General features: G+C 44.9%; 1 protein-coding gene across 1 annotated transcript in view; it reads right to left on the bottom strand.

Moving 5' to 3' along the window:
• The window catches only part of TDRD6 (tudor domain containing 6), a gene marked incomplete at both ends in the record, with an annotated part of 144,079 nt that extends 129,656 nt beyond the window's left edge, over positions 1-14,423 (bottom strand). The window contains 2 exons of the mRNA XM_082250791.1: positions 3,314-4,108; positions 9,275-14,423. Coding sequence (XP_082106917.1) covers positions 3,314-4,108; positions 9,275-14,423 — 5,944 coding nt within the window. The remainder of the gene's footprint in view (positions 1-3,313; positions 4,109-9,274) is intronic.
• Positions 14,424-18,499: the final 4,076 nt, after the last annotated feature.

Raw genomic sequence — 18,499 nt, 5'->3', positions numbered from 1 at the left:
CTGTGTTTTATATTAAAAAAAAAAATGCTGTATATACCCAATTTCAATGTGCTGCTCAGCCGGCCGGCTGTCTCCTCTCTCTGTCTGACAGCTAGAGCGGGAGGAGCCAAAAATCCCTCACTGAAATTTGTTGCTTACGAGTTAAAAGTCAGTATTTTTTACCAGAAAATTACTTAGAATCCCCAAAACTTTATATGTATTTTTTAGCAGAGACCCAAACCATGGCCCTCCAGTTCAGGAACTACAATTCCCATCATGCCTAGTCATGTCTATGAATGTCAATGTTTTGCAATGCCTCATGGGACATGTAGTTCCGCAACAGCTGGAGGACCATAGTTTGGAGATCCCTGCCCTAAAGAATAAAATAGCGTTGCAATATTTTATGTCACACCGTATTTGCACAACGGTCTTTCAAATGCAATTTTTTTTTGGAAGAAATACATTTTCATCGATTTAAAAAAAATAAATAAATAAAAAGTAAAGCTAGCCCAATTTCTTTGTATAATGTGAAAGATGAGGTTATGCCGAGTAAATAGATACCCAACATAACATGTCATGCTTTAAAACTGCACACACTCGTGAAATGACGAAAAAGTACGGTACTTAAAAATCTCCATAGGTGACCCTTTAAAAAATGTTAACGGTTACCTGTTTAGAGTTACAGAGGAGGTCTTTTTCTGGAATTATTACATATGCGCTTCACTTCTGCGTTCGCTTTTACACTGTCCCTTTAAAAGAAAAATGTTTATCACTTTTATTGCTGTCACAAGGAATGTAAACATTCTTTGTGACAGTATTCAGCAGTGACAGGGATGGAGGAATCTGGGGGTCTGCACCTCTGCACCTAAAAGCATTCAAAAACGCCAAGTTTGGCTGTTTTAAATATTGTAATTTTTTTTTTTTAAATCTGGTGCCTTTAAAGCTACAGTAACCAGAAGTGATGTCATGACACTGCTTCCGGGTTTCTACATCTGAGACCCGATGAAAGCCGAATCTGGCATTGTTCGGGTCTTCGGCCAGCCCTGGACGTGCCGGCTGGTCGCTTGGGTCTCCTGTCCCACTAGGAGACCCGGGTAAGCCGCGGAAAGTGGCAGGGGGGGGGATTATTACAAGAAAGTCGATCGTCGGCTCTAAACAATGGTCCATCTAGAGGCATCACCCCGGTACATCCCCTTGAAGCCCAGGCTGCATACTTGCGTTAAGTCAGTGGGAAGGGGTTAATCTACACATAATGACAAAGAGAAAACAGAATTTTAGAAAGGTTGGCAAAATGTATGAAAAAGAAAAAATTGGAATATCACATTGGCAAAATTATTCAGACCCTTTGCAACAACACTGATGATTCTACACCTTGATTGGAGTCCACCTGTGGTAAATTACATAAATTGAATGGACATGATTTGTAAACAAACACACCTCTCTATAAAATGCCTCACAGCTGAGAATGCATACTGTATCAGAGCAAAAATAATGAGGTCAAAGGAACTTGCAGAGCTCAGAGGCAGGATTATGGGAAGGCTACAGAAAGGTTCTGCTACACTGAAGGTACCCAAGAGCACAATGGCCTCCACAAGTCTGAAATGAAAGTTTGGCACAACCAAGCCTCTTGCAAGAGCTGGTTGCCCAGCCAAACTGAGCAATCAGGGGAGAAGAGCCTTAATAACAGAGGTGGACCAAGAACTCGACGGTCATTCTGACTGAGCTCCAGAGGTCCTGTGTGGAGATGACACAAAGTTTCAGAAGGACAACTATCACTGCAGCCTTTCACCGATCTGGGCTTTATGGCAGAGGGGCTAGATGGAAGCCTATCATCAGTACAAGGCACATGAAAGCCTGCTTGGAGTTTGCAAAAAAGCCCCTGAAGGACTCTCAGCCTGTGAGGAACAAGATTCTCTGGTCTAATGAAACCAAGATTGAACTGTTTGGCCTCAATTTTAAACGTTATGTCTGGAGGAAACCAGGAAGCACTCACCTGCCCAATACAGTCCAACAGTGAATCAAGGCAGTAGCAGCATCATGCTTTGGGGGTGTATTTCAGCAGCAGGAGCTGGGAGACCGGAGAGGGTTAAGGGAAAGAGTCAGTTTGTATGCGCCCTCGCAAGACGTTTAACTCGCAGGCCAGCCCCCGTCCAGTGGGGCTATGTCGCGGACAACCTAGCGTGGAGATGCAGTCTGCACGCGCTCGCTAGACGGACTGGGGGGACCCTAAGGAACTATATTATCCAGTTCGTAGCCCAGTCCAGCACTTAATTGTAGCTCTCACAGGAACAAAATAATAAAAAGAGGAAAAACTCCATGTAAAAAAGAAACAAATTGCCAGGATCAAAGATCCCAGCACGCTACTAGGTCCTTACTCCTGACTAGGCAGAAAAAAACTGAATACTTCTAGCAGGAAGTGGGGTGTATACCCCCAGGGACTGCCCCATAGGAGTATTCAAGCTTTTCATCTGCCTAGTGTCCTACTCCTGTAGGGGGCAGTATAACCCTATGGTCAAGAAGATGTACGTCAATGAACAAAAGAGAAAGTTCACTTTCTTTTTTTAAAAATTCACAGACAATTTTAAAAATCTGTTTTAAAATTTGTCATTATGGGATACTGGGTGTAGATCAGCGATGTCCAAACTATGGCCCTCCAACTGTTCAGGAACTACAATTCCCATGAGGCATTGTAAATCTCTGACATTCAGAGACATAACTAGGCATGGTGGGAATTGCAGTTCCTGAACAGCTGAAGGGATATAGTTAGGACATAGCTGGTGTAGATTAATGAGAAAAATAATACATTTAAACAACTTTAGTATCAGGCTGCAACATAAAACTGAAAAAATGTAAATGCACTGTACTTTCTCTGTGCAACAATTTTGCCCAGAGCAGTCCTCTCTTTCTTTGGTTGTCCTCTGCTTATCTGCTCTTCCAGCTGCCCGCATAGCAAGCCCTGTGCTATGGGGGCACCCATGCCCTCAAACCAGGCTGTGTGCATCCATAGACACCCAACACCCTGGTCTCCGCTCCCCCCCTCACAGGATTTCACTGACAGAAATGGACTCATAGTGAAGCCTAGGAAAATCTAGAAAGAACAGAGCTGCCAGTGGGAACATCACTGAATTGAGAGATGTCAGGTTAAAAAAAAAAAAACTAAAATTTAGAACAACTGACCACTAGAATGCCAGCATTTTATAAAGTGACTGAATTCTTGGAGTTTAGTTTAAAACCAATGTCCCAGTGTCTTTACTTCCTTTTATATACACAGACAAAAAAAAATAAAAAAAAAAAACACATCATGGTCAGTTAAAAAGAAAAAGCCAAAGCATACCCATATTATGGTCAGCTTCATCTTCCATATTGGGGATAGGACAGTCCAAATCTTCAGCATCAAGCTGTATTTCCTCCAATGTCTGGTTTTCTTTAGACAGATCTTGTTTCCTAGATGCTGAATCTGCAAGGTTTGAGGATTCTTTTTGGCCCACTTGCCAGAAGCGTTTCATTTCTTCATTAATGTCCATTTCATTATTTTTCAGCCTTACAAGTGCCAGAGGAGTTTTACACATTTCATTGCTTTGTATAGCTTCAACAATCAACTCCAGTACGTCTTCTGTAGCACGCTGAAAGAAATATTCACACCCCTCTGAAGTCCATGTACCGGCAGAAACATTAAATCCAGCAAGGCAGCATGGGAAAGCCTGGGTCGGAACACCAGCGATGGTGGAAGGAAGCTGTCGAATTGCATCTTTAACAACATTTTCCACGTTTCCATAGTCAACAAACCTTACAGTAGCAACATCGGTCTCCATTTTGGAAACAAGAGCCCGATACCAGTTGTTGTCTTCGCTGTACATAACATTGCAGGGGCTGCCAACCTCAATAGTTGCAATAAAATGGTCATCTCTGACAGACTTTTCACCAGCTTCCTGAACCTCTTTTGCTAGGGAATCAAAATCTGATGTTGTTAACTGACACCAAAAATAATCAGGGCTGTCTACAGAACTTGCAAACACCTTTACAGCTTCTCCAGATTGTGGCAAATTCCAGGTGAAAGATTTAATGACAGCAACATTCTTTGGTCTAGTCTGCAATTCAACAGTTGGTACTGCATGACATGTGTCCAGTGCTGCTGTAAAAAAAAAAATAAAAAAATAAAAATCACTTAGGAATGCCCGCCACAAAACATGCAAAATTCATCTAAAAACCTTTTTCTCATCTCACGATCAGGCCACCTTAATGTACTCTAGGATGCTCTCCCCTTCAAAATAAGCAAACTTACTTTTTAAATCTAGCCTGATTAAAAAAAAAAAAAATATTTCCCAGTTAAAATGTATTAAAAATAATACAGTACCAGAGTCTTTATGATGGTCAACTAGATCTTTCTTGTTTATGGGTTCTATTTTCAGCACATCTTCCTCTATTACACAATATTGGTATTTTATTTTTTAAAACGCTATTACCAGTGTCCCTGATCACTGCCACACCAGTCATATCATGAGGCTGCACTGCGCTAATGACGATGTTTAAAAGAATAAAAAATAAGGTGTGGGGAGGGGGAGAAATATATATATATATTTTCCAAATAATTATGACAGAACTTCAAAAATTACAACTTCAAAAAGCTCGCCATGCCTGTTGCTAAATACCTCAAGACTGTCTATTTTCCAAAAAGGATCTTAAGACATGAGATCGGCCATCAGTACATCAGGACTGAGCAATTTTAAAATATACACTATATTGTCAAAAGTATTGGGACGCCTGCCTTTACACGCACATTAACTTTAATGGCATCCCAATCTTAGTCCATGGGGTTCAATATTGAGTTGGCCCTCCCTTTGCACCTATAACAGCTTCAACTCTTCTGGGAAGGCTGTCCACAAGGATTAGGAGTGCGTCTATGGGAATGTTTGACCATTCTTCCAGAAGCGCATTTGCGAGGTCAGCCACTGATGTTGGACAGGAAGGCCTGGCTCGCAGTCTCCACTCTAATTCATCGCAAAGGTGTTCTATCCATCTGCGGTCAGGACTTTGTGCAGGCCAGTCAAGTTCCTCCACCCCAAACTCACTCATCCAGGTCTTTATGGACCTTGCTTTGTGCACTGGGTGTGCAGTCATGTTGGAACAGGAAGGGCCATCCCCAAACTGTACCCACAAAGTTGGGAGCATGAAATTGCCCAAAATGTCTTGGTATGCTGGTGCCTTAAGAGTTCCCTTCACTGGAACTAAGGGGCCAAGCCCAACCCCTGAAAAACAATCCCACACCATAATCCCCCCTTCACCAAATTATTTGGACCAGTGCACAAAGCAAGGTCCATAAAGACATGGATAAGCGAGTTTGGGGTGGAGGAACTTAACTGACCGCAGAGCCCTGACCTCAACCCAATAGAAAACCTTTGGGATGAATTAGAGCACAGACTGCAAGCCAGGCCTTCTCATCCAACATCAGTGCCTGACCTCACAAATGCGCATCTGGATGAATGGTCAAACATTCCCATAGACACACTACTCCTAATCCTTGTGGACAGCCTTCCCAGAAGAGTTGAAGCTTTTATAGCTGCACAGGGTGGGCTAACTCACTATGGGACTGCATAATGGAAGGACCTTTGCCTGTACCACGTAAATGTTATCCTAGGGCACAGGTCGTCCTATTTGAGCCTGGGTTCACACTTGTGTGGTGCGGGACATTGCATGCGACTCGCACAGAAAAAGCACTGCAATCCTGTGCAAATTACATGCCATGTCTGTGCTGTGGGATTTGAGTCATTCATTTTGTATTGCTTAAATTGCATCTCATCCGCACCAAAATGATGCATGACCCCTTTATTTTTTTTTGCTGGGCCAGAACCGCATCAAACCCGTGCGATCAAACTCTGGAAATCACACTGCGTTTTTCAAGGTGTTTCGGGGTGTCTTAATATGGACACCCGCAGCAGGTCGCATGGACACCGTGTAATTTCAATGCAGTGCGGGAAACGCACAGGATTTGCGATGTTTTCTGCATCACATTAGTGTGAACCAAGCCTAAAACCGAAAACCAATAAGGTAGATGCATTAAGCCAGGGCTGGACAAATTTCCTTGGAATGTAAGAGGCAGCTAAAAAAGTTAGGAGCCAGTTTTTTTTTTTCACGCTTGCCGAATGGCCGGCTTCTGTCGGACCAGCTGCCATACACACGTGCCGGATGGCGGCCAGTTTTTATTGAACCAGCTTATGTTGCCCGGCATTCGGCCCGTGTGTACTTGGCTTGATGGTGTGATGGGCAGTGGCTCAATAGGGAAGGACAGCGCAGCAAGGTGGGGGCGATAGGTGATCCAGTAACTCATGCCACCTTAGGCCCCTTTCATATGGGCACCGCCGCTAAGTGGAATCTGCATGCTCAGCAGGGATTTCTCTGCTAATCCCAGCTGAGCAGGCGGATGACACTGACAGTCCTGCTCTCCTCTATGGGGCAATCGGATGGAAATGGACTGCCTGTCCATTTCCATCCGATGCCATCTGATTCGATCCACCGGACGGATGTAAAATAGGTCCACCACCCGTCTGTTTTTGGCAGACAAGGTCGGATGGCGGTGGTTGTCAGCGGACATCCACGTCTCCATAGGAGACTGAAAAGTCTGATCAGGTCCACCTGAAAAACTGAAATCAGGCGGACCTGATCAGACAGCACGTGTCAAAGGAGCCTTTCACTGTGTGGCTGTGGCATGGCAGGGAGATAAAGAATACAAATTTAACTTTAATGAAAAAAAAAAAAAAATGTATAAACTGTTTCCATCTTTTGTGAGGGTGTGAATAGAACTGAGGCTCTTTCAACCAACCGCCCCACACTCCCGGTCCACTTATTAAGCAGAGTGCACCAGATGAAGCCTGCAACAACTTCAGTCTCTTCTCTTCTTGGGAAGGAGATGGGCGGGTAGTAGGAGGGTAGTAGAAATCGACCGATTATCGGCAAAGCTGAATATCGGAGGGCCGATATTCACTTTTGCCGATATATCTGTATCGGCCCGGAACTGGTCGATATTACCAATATTCCAAATATTGCTCATGCAAGCGTAAAATTACGTCACATAGCATAATTCTGTATACAAATTTTATTGAATATGCCACTCATATTTGTACAAAAGATATAAGCAATTCCACATTAGCAGATCTGCTGGCAGATCGGTATATATCACCCACTTGCCGTGAGTGATACCCGGGTGATACCGCTCCGTTCGGCATCCACTCAATACCGCTCCGTCCCTCATGCGCTCTCCCACTTACCCGATACCACTCCGTCTCTCACCCACTTGCCGTTACACCCGGGTGATACCGCTCCGCGTGACCTCCGAGATCGTCTGCCGGACGGAGCGGTATCACCCGGGTGTCACGGCAAGTGGGTGAGTGGGAGACGGAGCGGTATCAAGTGGGTGCCGGACAGATCGGTATCACCTGGGTATCACGTACGGCAAGTGGGTGAGAGATACCGATCTGCCAGCAGATCTGCTAATGTGGAATTGCTTACTGTATATCTTTTGTACATGTGATTGGCATATTCAATAACATTTGCAAACGGAATTATGCTATGTGACATCATTTTACCCTTACATGAGCATCACCACCTAATGGTTGGAGGAGGAGAAGACTAGTCTCAGACCCTGACATAAGATGTACAAAATATCGGCCGATACCGATACGTTGTGACCAATATATCGGTATTGGCCCCGAAAAAAACCATATCGGTCTATCCCTAGCAGGTAGTGAGAACAGGCAGGGGAAGCACTCAGCGCCGTTAGGGACTGCTTGTCACACCCCCGGTGACCACAAGAGGACGCCAGTTCCCCAAAAGAAGCGCCTCACTCAAGAAGGCTGCAAATTCGCAGCCTCAATTACCATCCGGCGCAGCATCTTAGTACGCGCACCTGTGGGAGGGGGGTGTCACGGGACGGGGACAAGACACCTCATGCAGTGCAGCCCAGGCGCTGGGTCGCTAATACAACATGACACCTGGAGTTTGTCGAGCCCTGCATTAAACAAAATACAATAAGAAAAACCCTTTGCATTGCATAGCAAATCAAACTTTAGAAATCCTTTTTTTTTTTTTCAATGTTATATATGGACACCAGAAACTGTCCTGGCTGCTATAAAAGAAAGGTCCTATCTTTTAATTTGCTTCATAATGGTAGCAACGAGAACCAGACTTAAAGGGCAATTATACTCCCCTTATCCAGCACTGCAGTGTCTCAGAGCCCCAAGCCGGCTGCTGACATCTTCACCCATTTTCATTGGCCAGGACGCGGTTACATCACTTCCATGCATGCACAAGAGTTTATCCATCTCGGCATTACCACAATTGACCACTGAGCTGCGCATGCTCAGCTCAGTGTATAGGGCAGTGATGGCGAACCTTGGCACCACAGATGTTTTGGAACTACATTTCCCATGATTGATGCTCATTCACTGGGCAGTGTAGTTGAGCATCATGGGAAATATAGTTCCAAAACATCTGGGGTGCCAAGGTTCGCCATCACTGGTATAGGGCATACAGGTAGGTAAAGGAACATTAATGCAGAAGGGACAGAGGGGTTTCTTAAACGGGAGAGTGCAAGATCTGGTGCAGCTCTGCATAGAAACCAATATGTTTCCAGTATTTTTTGGTAAAGCTCTATTGAACAAGTTGAAGTTAAAGTTGACTGGCTACCATGCACGGCTGCAGCAGATTTTGCACTCTAGTTTTAGTAAATCAACCCCAAAACACCTCTTCTGCATCATAAATCCTGTCTGACACTATTTTTTTTCCTTAAAAGTTCTACTTTTATGGAGCAATTTGTTTTATTTTGACTGAGTAGGAAATATTTAAAACCAATGTCCCATTACCTTTCCTATACACACACATATGAGAACAAAGTTTGGAACTACGGCCCCGGTCTGTTTTTTAGGAGGACCCGATCGGGCCACCCACTGTCCTCTAAGGAGGCAGATGTCAGCGGACCGATCCGACAAAACCACTGAAAACAGACGTATGGCCATCCCTCTAGCAAGTCAGATCAGATGAAAAACAGACTGCCCATTTTCATCCGATACTTCCCATAGAGGAGAGCAGGACTTTGACAGGTCCTTCTCTGCACAGTGAGCGGAGACGGACCTGTCATCCACTTGCTTAGCAGGGATCAGCAAAGCGATCCTTGCTGAGCAAGCGGAGTCCGTAAAAACGGATCCGCCCGTGTGAAAGGGGCCTTAGAACTTTATAGGACAATATTATGGAAATTTATAGGACAATTTTATGGTAAATTATGAAGAGAAAGCCAAAAGCATACCCATATTATTGTCAGCTTCATCTTCCATACTGGGAATAGGCCCGTCTAGATTTTCGGTGTCAAGCTGCTTTTCCTCCAATGTCTGGTTTCCTTCAGTCATGTCTGGTTTCCTAGATGCTGAATCTGCAAGGTTTGAGGATTCTTTTTGGCCCACTTGCCAGAAGCGTTTCATTTCTTCATTAATGTCCATTTCATTATTTTTCAGCCTTACAAGTGCCAGAGGAGTTTTACACATTTCATTGCTTTGTATAGCTTCAACAATCAACTCCAGTACGTCTTCTGTAGCACGCTGAAAAAAATAATCACACCCCTCTGAAGTCCATGTACCGGCAGAAACATTAAATCCAGCAAGGCAGCATGGGAAAGCCTGGGCTGGAAGACTGGCGAGGGTGGTGGGAAGCTGTCGAATTTCCTCTTTAACAACATTTTCTACGTTTCCATAGTCAACAAACCTTACAGTAGTGACATCAGTCTCTATTTTGGAAATGAAAGCCCGATACCAGTTGTTGTCTTCGCTGTACATAACATTGCAGGGGCTGCCAACCTCAATAGTTGCAATAAAATGGTCATCTCTGACAGACTTTTCACCAGCTTCCTGAACTTGTTTTGCTAGGGAATCAAAATCTGTTGTGCTTAACTGGCACCAGAAATAATCAGGGCCATCTACAGCACTTGCAAAGACTTTTACAGTTTTTCCACTTTTTGGCAAGTTCCAGGTAAACATTTTAATGCCGGCCACATCTTCTGGTCTTGTTTTACATTCAGCTTTACCCTTCTTTTCTACTGGCTTTATTAAATCATTGACACAGCCTTTCTTATCATAAAGAACTACATCCCATTTACCACCTTCCAATTTTACAAACTCACACTCCAATTGTTGGTCAAATATGCGTCCAAAAAACTTCTCCAGTATCTCTGGACTTTTGGAGACAGAAGGTGCCCCTTTAGTAGAACTTAAAGAACAATGAATACTCTGAGCAGGAATGGAGCGCAGCTTCTGGGGAAGTTTGTAGATTTTGCAATTGGAAATCACAGATGTGTTGCCATAGTCTATGTACAGGACATTTAAACCTAAAGTGGTTTTCTTTTCCACAACTCCTCTGTAGTACAATTTATCTCCATCAAACAAAGCACAAACTACATCTCCAATGTTGACATCCTTTTCAGACACCTCCTCAAAGGTACTCTTGTTACGGTTTAAAAAATCTGAAATCTGGTCCAGTAAGCCAGTTTCTGCAGTCTGTACATAGAAGTCAAACATGGTTTTTGCATGAGAAGCATACACGCACAATTTTTCACCTGGGGAGATAGGTCTTGTAGGAATTTCACTTATCTTTGTTATAGGGTGCTTTGGAATTTCACTTATATTTGTTATAGGATGCTTTGGTGTGCTGCCACAAGGCTTTGCAAATGTATTTGATTTTGGATATAACTCTTTACCGAAATCTGAGTTACAGCTTTGACTTGATGGATCATCATAGTATGAGTATCTTTGAGAACTCTGGAATTTCGTCGTCTCTTTCCTTCTCACACTACAGTCCTGATTGTCTTTGAACAATGCTCTTTTCGAATTGCTCTGAAAAGGCGGGGTGTCTCTTTTTTGTGAGCTGGTCTCCTGATATTTTGCATTGTTATATCTATCTGCCTGCTGTTCAGAGGGAATTTGAGCCCCTGGATAGCTTCGGTCTCGTTTCGGCAGTGCAGTACTTCTGTCTGTGTTGACAACATTAGACCCCCTAGTCTGTGAACTCTGCCTTTGAATTGATTCACAAGTTTTTCTCTCTTCATTTACAGTTTTTGTTTCTTGTTGGTTGAATTTTGAGGATGGCTGACTGCTGGGACCAAATGCTGGCTTGCATGTTAGTGCATTTTTAGGAACATTTAATCCCAATTTGCTTTTGAGAGTTGCATTAATTTGTTCATTACCATCATAAAGCTCCACTAATAACTTCCCATCAGCTTCCTTGGCAACTACTAGTGCCCTCAAAGCTCTGTCCCAAACGAAGTCTTCAAACCAAGTCACAACTTCTTCTGGAAGAATCAATGGAATATCAGGCAAGGAACATTTAATTGCTTGCATTGGTAAAAGTAACAGATCATGTTCGCTTTGCACAATGGGTTGAAGATCATTTTCTGCAACTTTTTCAGTGTTTCCATAATCTACAAAAAACACCTCTGTTCCATCAGTCTCTGAGCAGATATAGCCACGATACCACTGTTGGTCAGTGAATTTTGCAAGACACAGTGGTACAGATCTAGGCAGTTTCAAGCGCTGAGGTTTCTTGCAAGCTTTTGTAATAGCTTCTGCAATCCTTGCAAGAGTGCCTGTATTCCTTGAAATTTGGCAGTAAAACTCCAAAGAAGGATTGACATGTGTGATGGAAACCTCTTCCTCACTTCCCGTTTTAATGTCATGCAGTGAATAGTAAAATGACTGAAGGCGCACAGATGAAGCGAGGGTCTTATGAAAAAGGTTTGTTGCAAATCCTCCCTTTGCCAACTTAGCGCAAGCGTTTTCAAACGGGGTGTACAGATCTACTATATTAATAAGTTCCTGATCTACAAAAGCTGTGGCAAAAAACATGCAGTGGAACTCACGCCCTTTAGACGCTTTTTTGACAAAATCACGAAAAGCAGCGGTGGCTTTACTGTCCCAACAAAAAGGATTGTTACCCATCGGGGCAATCATGTTGTATAGACTACACTTGAAAGCGTGAGATTTTACATTAAAAAAGCCACTCTCCATTGCACGTAGATTTACAGCAGGAACCATCTCGGTCATCCCGTAGTCTACATACAGCACTTCTATGCTGCTGGATTTGGTTTCACTCGCTAAGATCTCTGTAATGAAGCCTCTGTACCATGTTCCGTTTTGTGGACTTTTAGCAAAGCAAGCATTGGCACCAGGTTCAGGGGCTTGGTCTGCAGAGACACAATACATCTGTATGGAATCCATCAAATTATTAAGAGCCGAGACCTGCGCTGCATTTTGACACCAAAACAACCCAGGATTTTCTATATGGGAGACAATCACTTCAATAGTTGCACCAGGTTCAAATAGCTGGACTTCATAGGGTGAATAGTGTATCTGTTCGTCATCTGACAGTTCTACAGTAGCCTCTTGCTCTTCTGTCTCAGCTAAACCTGAATTAGATACAGGCTGACCTGGGGAAGTCTTATTTCCACTTTCCCCCATTTGAACATTAGTAATGGTTTCAAGCTCTTCGTATTTTGCATGCCCTGCCGATGACAATACTTTCCCTATATTTTTTTCTTCTACTCTGGTTTCATCAAGGACTTCTACCGTGTACTTATCAAGATCTTTGGCCATCACATATATTACAAGTGGCTTATCAACAACTGCTACTTTAAAGGCAAGGATTGCTTCTGGGCTCCAACTCTCTCCCAAGGGGTAGATGTCAGCCAGGCAGCACCTGTTGGCCAATGCCGGCAGTCCTTTAAATTCGACAGGCAATTCTTTTACATTATACCAGTCGACCAACTCAACATTTCCGTAGTCCAAAAAGTAAACTTTGACTAGCTTATTCTCCACGGCAATGACTTCAGCCCGATAGAAGGTACCGTCTTTGAATTTAGCACAGCAGATTTGACCAGGCTTAGGTTTGGTTATGATGCCCTCTAACTTGGAGGCCTTGGAATACACGTGGGTGATGAGATTCACCATCTCATGGTGTTTTGCTGAGCCTTCTTTAGCTCTAACATAAAAATTGGAAGGATCAAAAACAAACTCCACCATGGCGTCATAAAAAGTGCCAGTCTTTAGTTCTACAGTGGAAAATGTAGGGACATAAAAATTTTCTTTGGGTAACTTTGGGGTAACCATTTTCTCTCCATCTTCCATACAACAAAGAGATGCCTGAGCAAAACCGGGAATAACAGAGGGGTCGGATTCAAATCTTCGGTTTTGAACTTGCATGCCAAAATAGTGGTTAAGATTAAGCCCATCTGCAGCCAACAAGGTGACCACATACAACTTTTCATAGGAGTTGAAGAAGTGGATTGTAGCGCTCATCTGCTTCCCCTGTAGCAAAGAGCACAGCTTAGTGATCACTGACTGTTCCCAGCGCTTTCCTCCATCCGAAATCCCGTACAAAGCACACCGAAACGTGATCACTGGCAACCGAAAGAACTCCGCTGCCAGCGTACGCATGCAAGTCAAAGGAACGAGCTCTCTGCGCCCCCAGTCTACGTGGAAGACCGTGGCCTGCTGGCTTTCCTGGAAAACCTCCAGCAGCAGTGAGCGGTACCAGCGTCCGTCAGCTCCATGGGACGCACATGGCTGTCCTAGCTTCAAAGGGTTCTGATAAGCTTGACCAGATTGTACCGTGTAAAACTGCTGGATGGAGTCCGAAAGGCTATGGAATTCCTGCACCATGCTAAGGAGCTGGCAGAAGATTATGTGAGGGTCTGACACTTGGGTGACCATCACCTGTTTTGTCATGCCGCTCTGAAGGTGCTCTGAAGGTGAAAGGTACTGGTAGTCCATGCTTTCTGCTTGCCAGGGACCTCCCTGCCCTGCACCATTGATGGGAGATAATGGCAGGTGACGTGTTGCACTGCTACAGCCAAGTAAGGCAAGGAATGATGTTTCTGGAATTGCTTTGGCCAGTCCATGCAACAGGGCCTGTTGGGCGATCTCGCTGACTTCCAACAGCACAAGTCCTTGTGGGAGGAGGAGGTCCTGCACCTGACCTGTGATGACCTGACCTTGCAAGGAGCAGAAGTAGTTCAGAGAGCTGTAGTTCCAGTTCTGGCCGGTAGGGGGCACCAGGCCTCTAAGAACACAGGCCAGAAGGAGCTGGGGCAATGGGAAAAAAAGGGAGGCCTGGGCCTTGCTCAACCTGCTGGCACTCACTGTGGCGATGGTTCCCTTCTCCAGCAGGAACACCTGACACTCGGCTCCTCTCTGTAGTAACACCTTGCAGCGTTGCCACTGTCCGCCCACCTCCGCCAGGCACAGCTCACCCGCCTGAGGCCTACTCTGCTCCTCAAACACGGCCGCCTGCTGAATGCTGTGCTCCTCCTTGGTGTCCTCCAAACTCCCCCACAGCTTTACCACCGGCACCTCGGCCCGGGCCTCCACACGACACACCCGCAGACGGAGAAAACTCCCCGCCGCGACCGCCATGTCTTCTTTCCGCCGCTGACGTACAACCAAGACTCAGGAAGGCCACGCCCCAATGCTCCTAGGCGGACGCAACGCGAGGGCGGCACGCTGATTACGTCAGAGCTTGGCGACTGACCCCTTCCCTGGGCCGGGCGGAAGTGGGATGGTTGGCAAACTGTGTTATGTGTAGTGCTCACGAGTTATCTCCTTCATATAAATTATATTAAATGCGGTTCCCAAATATATACAGTATAATAAACATGGCTATCGAGTGATCTTCATATAAATGATATTAACTATGATTCCCAACTGTACATTATAATAAACATGGCTACTGACTTGTCTCCTTCATATAAATTATATTAAATGCGGTTCCCAAATATATACAGTGTAATAAACATGGCTACTGACTTGTCTCCATATAAATGATATTAACTGTGGTTCCCAACTGTACATTATAATAAACATGGCTACTGACTTGTCGCCTTCATATAAATTATATTAACTGTGGTACTATACACAGTATAATAAAAATGGCTACCGACTTATCTCCTACATTTAAGTTATATTACTGTGCTTCCGAACTGTACACAGTAATAATAAACATGGCTACTGACTTCTCTTTTTCCCAACTGTACATAATATAATAAACTATATTAAACATTGCTACCGACTTATCTGCTTTTCCCAACTGTATACAGTATATTAAACATGGCTACCGACTTATCTGCTTTTCCCAACTGTATACAGTATAATAAACATGGCTACCGACTTATCTCCTTTTCCCAACTGTACACAATATAATAAACATATCTACCGACTTACCTCCTTCATATAAATTATTTTAACTTTGAGTGCCGGTTGACATTAGTGCGATCACAGAGATCGCATGTAATTCGGAGCACACTGCTCCTAAAATTAAATGCGATCTCTGTGCGGTGCAAATTTCAGCCATACAGTTGGTATGGCTGAATTCGCACCGCAATCGCACTAAAAGACGCACAGGACCCTTCTTTTGGTCCGCAGCAGAATCGGAATCGCATGGTGGTTCACACTAGTGTGATCCGATTCTGTGCAAACTTACAGATCGCACTGTCATATGCGATCTTATCTGGGGGTGTCGTTAACTTTTAATTGACACCCTCACATATGGCAGTGTGAGCTGCCAGGAGTGCGGATGTGATGCGGGAACACGCTGTATATTCCCAGCGTTCCCGCATCGCACAAATGTGAACCGGCACTGGTTCCCAACTGTACACAAAATTATAAACGTGGCTACCAACATCTTCATAAAAACTATATTGACTGTGGTCCCCAACTATACACAGTATAATAAACATGGCTACTGACTTTTCTCCATCATAAAAATTTTGTTAACTGTGGTTCCCAACTCTACACATTATAATAAACATGACTACCTCGTCTAGGGTGACCACGTGTCCTGGATTGCCTGTGACAGTCCCGCATTTTGCAGGTCTGTCCCAGGCACCTTCATTCCGGGACAATACAGTGTCCTTGAATGAAGCTGACACAGCCACCCTAAGCCAAAGATGGAATCTGTCACTCCAGGGTGTTCAGCGGGTGTTGGCCCCACCGAACACCCTTGAATGAACTGCACGCTGCAAAGTGCATTCTGTGCCCTAATTGGGCAAAGCTTTGCCCAATCAGGGCACAGTAGACTGGTTGTTAAAGAGAGGGGCTGGGAAGTCAGCCGCGGCGTCCTTAACAACTGATGATTCATAAGCTGTCAATGGGCATCCAGCTGAATAATAAAAAAAAATTGCCGTTAAAAAAAAAGAGAAAAAAGAAAAAAACTTTGTGGGCTCCCCCCATGGTCTATACCAGAGCCTTATCCGATCATGCAGCCTAGCAGGTCAGGAAGGGGGGGGGGAGACGAGCGGGGGCCCCCCCCACTGAACCATACCAGGCAACATGCCCTCAAGATGGGGAAGTGAGTGCTTTGGGGCACCCCCAACCCCAAAGCACATTGTCCCTATGTTTATAGGGACAAGGGCCTCATCCCCACAACTCTGGCTGATGGTTGTTATAGGGGTTTACAGGCAGGAGGCTTACTGGAATCTGGAAGCAACCTTTCACCCTTTAATAAGGGGGCCCCCAGATCCTGCCCCCCCCCCCGTATGTGAATAACTATGGGGTACATACAGTACCCCTACCCATTCACCCAAAATGTGTCAAAAAGTAATAAAAACACAGAGACAGTTTTTGACAATTCCTTTATTAAAAAAAAAAAAAACAATGTCCCCAATGCAAATCCATCGTCAATCACCCAGCTGCCACCACCGCTGGACCCGAAAAAGAAAAAAAAATGCTCCCGCCATCCATGAAGGCTGGCAGCCTACTGCAGGCACCGTTGCTTAATAGTTCCTTGGAAAGGGTGGGGCCACCTGGTGGGACCACCGGTGCTTGCTGGGTCGGTGACGTCACAAGGGGGCTGTGCCACCAGGTGACATCACCGACCCAGCAAGCACCGATCCATGATATCACGGGGGGCCACGCCGAATTCCCTGCAATGCACTGCACAGTGCATTCCGCACCCTGATTTGCCAAAGCTTTGCCCAATCAGGGTGCAGTAAAAGCTGGTTGTGAAGCCGAGCCGGGAAGCCGGCTGCGGCATCCTTAAAAAACGATAATTCATAAGCTGTCAATGGGCTTCTCCGCTGACAGCTGAATAATAATGAAAAAAATTGCAGATTAAAAAAGATGTAAAAAAAAAAACAGTTCAGGGAACCCCATGCCAAAATGTAAAAAGAGTCTGGTATGGTTCAGGGGAGAGCGATTGCTCTCCCCATTAGCCGGGTGTTGGCAATTGCATCCGCAAGTCAATTTAAATGTGTTTTGACTATTTTTTTTTCTTTAGAAAAGTCATTTTTGTTGCAGCATGTTCTATGCATGCTACAGATGTGCTACTTTACAGGCAGACTAAGGGGACCCCCAGTCACTATATTTAAAGGTATTTTTTGTGGAAATCAACAAACTGGAAGACTTAGTGCTGTCTGTGCAAAACAGGAGCGAAGGCTATAAGAAAACATGGCTCCCATGGAATATGTTTATATACGCGGACGAAGGTAGTTCCCTGCTGGATACTGGCTCTGTGGACTAACACCTCTCTGCTGCCCTAACGGTCCCACATTGGCCAGTGCCGTTAGCTAAACCCAGAACACCCCCCTTTTCTTTTCTCTTCTCTCTCTTCTTACCTCTCCTTTTCTAAGATAAAACCTGGGTACTCAACCTCGTTCCTGCTCCGTGGTCTCACAGTAATACGATAGTGCTAGCCATATGTGTGCATTCTCATGACCTAGTGTGCTTCGCGTTCAGGATCCCGCAGACATTCAGGGGGAGGAGCCTGGATATGGCGCCAATAGGGAGCTCAGGCTAGGAGCTTCTGGTGAAGCCATCCTGTCTCGGTTGCTGTAAACCAATGATACCCTATTGTCTCCCCAAGTGATCCCCCCTTGTACCTCCTTGTCTTCCCCGACCTTCTCTTCTAACCCCTTCCACCGGCGAGGAGATGTGGGAGTGCCCCAGGAGCTGAGCCAGTGGAGAGGAACGTGTCCGGCGGTGGAAGGCTATCCATTATGGAATGTACTAGTTCTGACTGTCCCGGGGGTATTTTCAGCTAAAATTGACCCCCGAGGCCGGAACTCCGCTTTAATCTCTTTAATCTCCGCTGGAGTTGGATCCTATTCCAATCTCCCCCCCTGGATGGAATGTGGCTACGATACAGCACTATAAAATTGTAGCTCAGACCGCTGCTTCACTCCGTAGTGACGTCCCGCATCACAGGTCCCGCCCTTGAGGCGGGACGTCACTACGGAGTGAAGCAGCGGTCATCTCGTTGGCGGTCAAACATTTCTGGCAGATAAGCTCTTTTTACTCTTATTACCTATAAGCATTTATTTGGCATAAGGAAATTAAAAGGTGGTTCATTAGGTGTTGCACTATGGTTTTCTTTTTTTCTTTTTTCTGGTATATATGAGTGATCAGTCTGCCTTGTACCATCTTTATGGAGTCGCACCTAATTGGCTTGATCCTGAAGAAATGTTTTTTTGGCTCTTGGCTGGAAGGGAAAATAGTAG

The sequence above is a fragment of the Pelophylax lessonae genome (assembly GCF_965119305.1).
Source record: "Pelophylax lessonae genome assembly, chromosome: 3".
NCBI lineage: Eukaryota > Metazoa > Chordata > Amphibia > Anura > Ranidae > Pelophylax > Pelophylax lessonae.
This window is presented reverse-complemented; position numbering and strand designations above follow the sequence as displayed.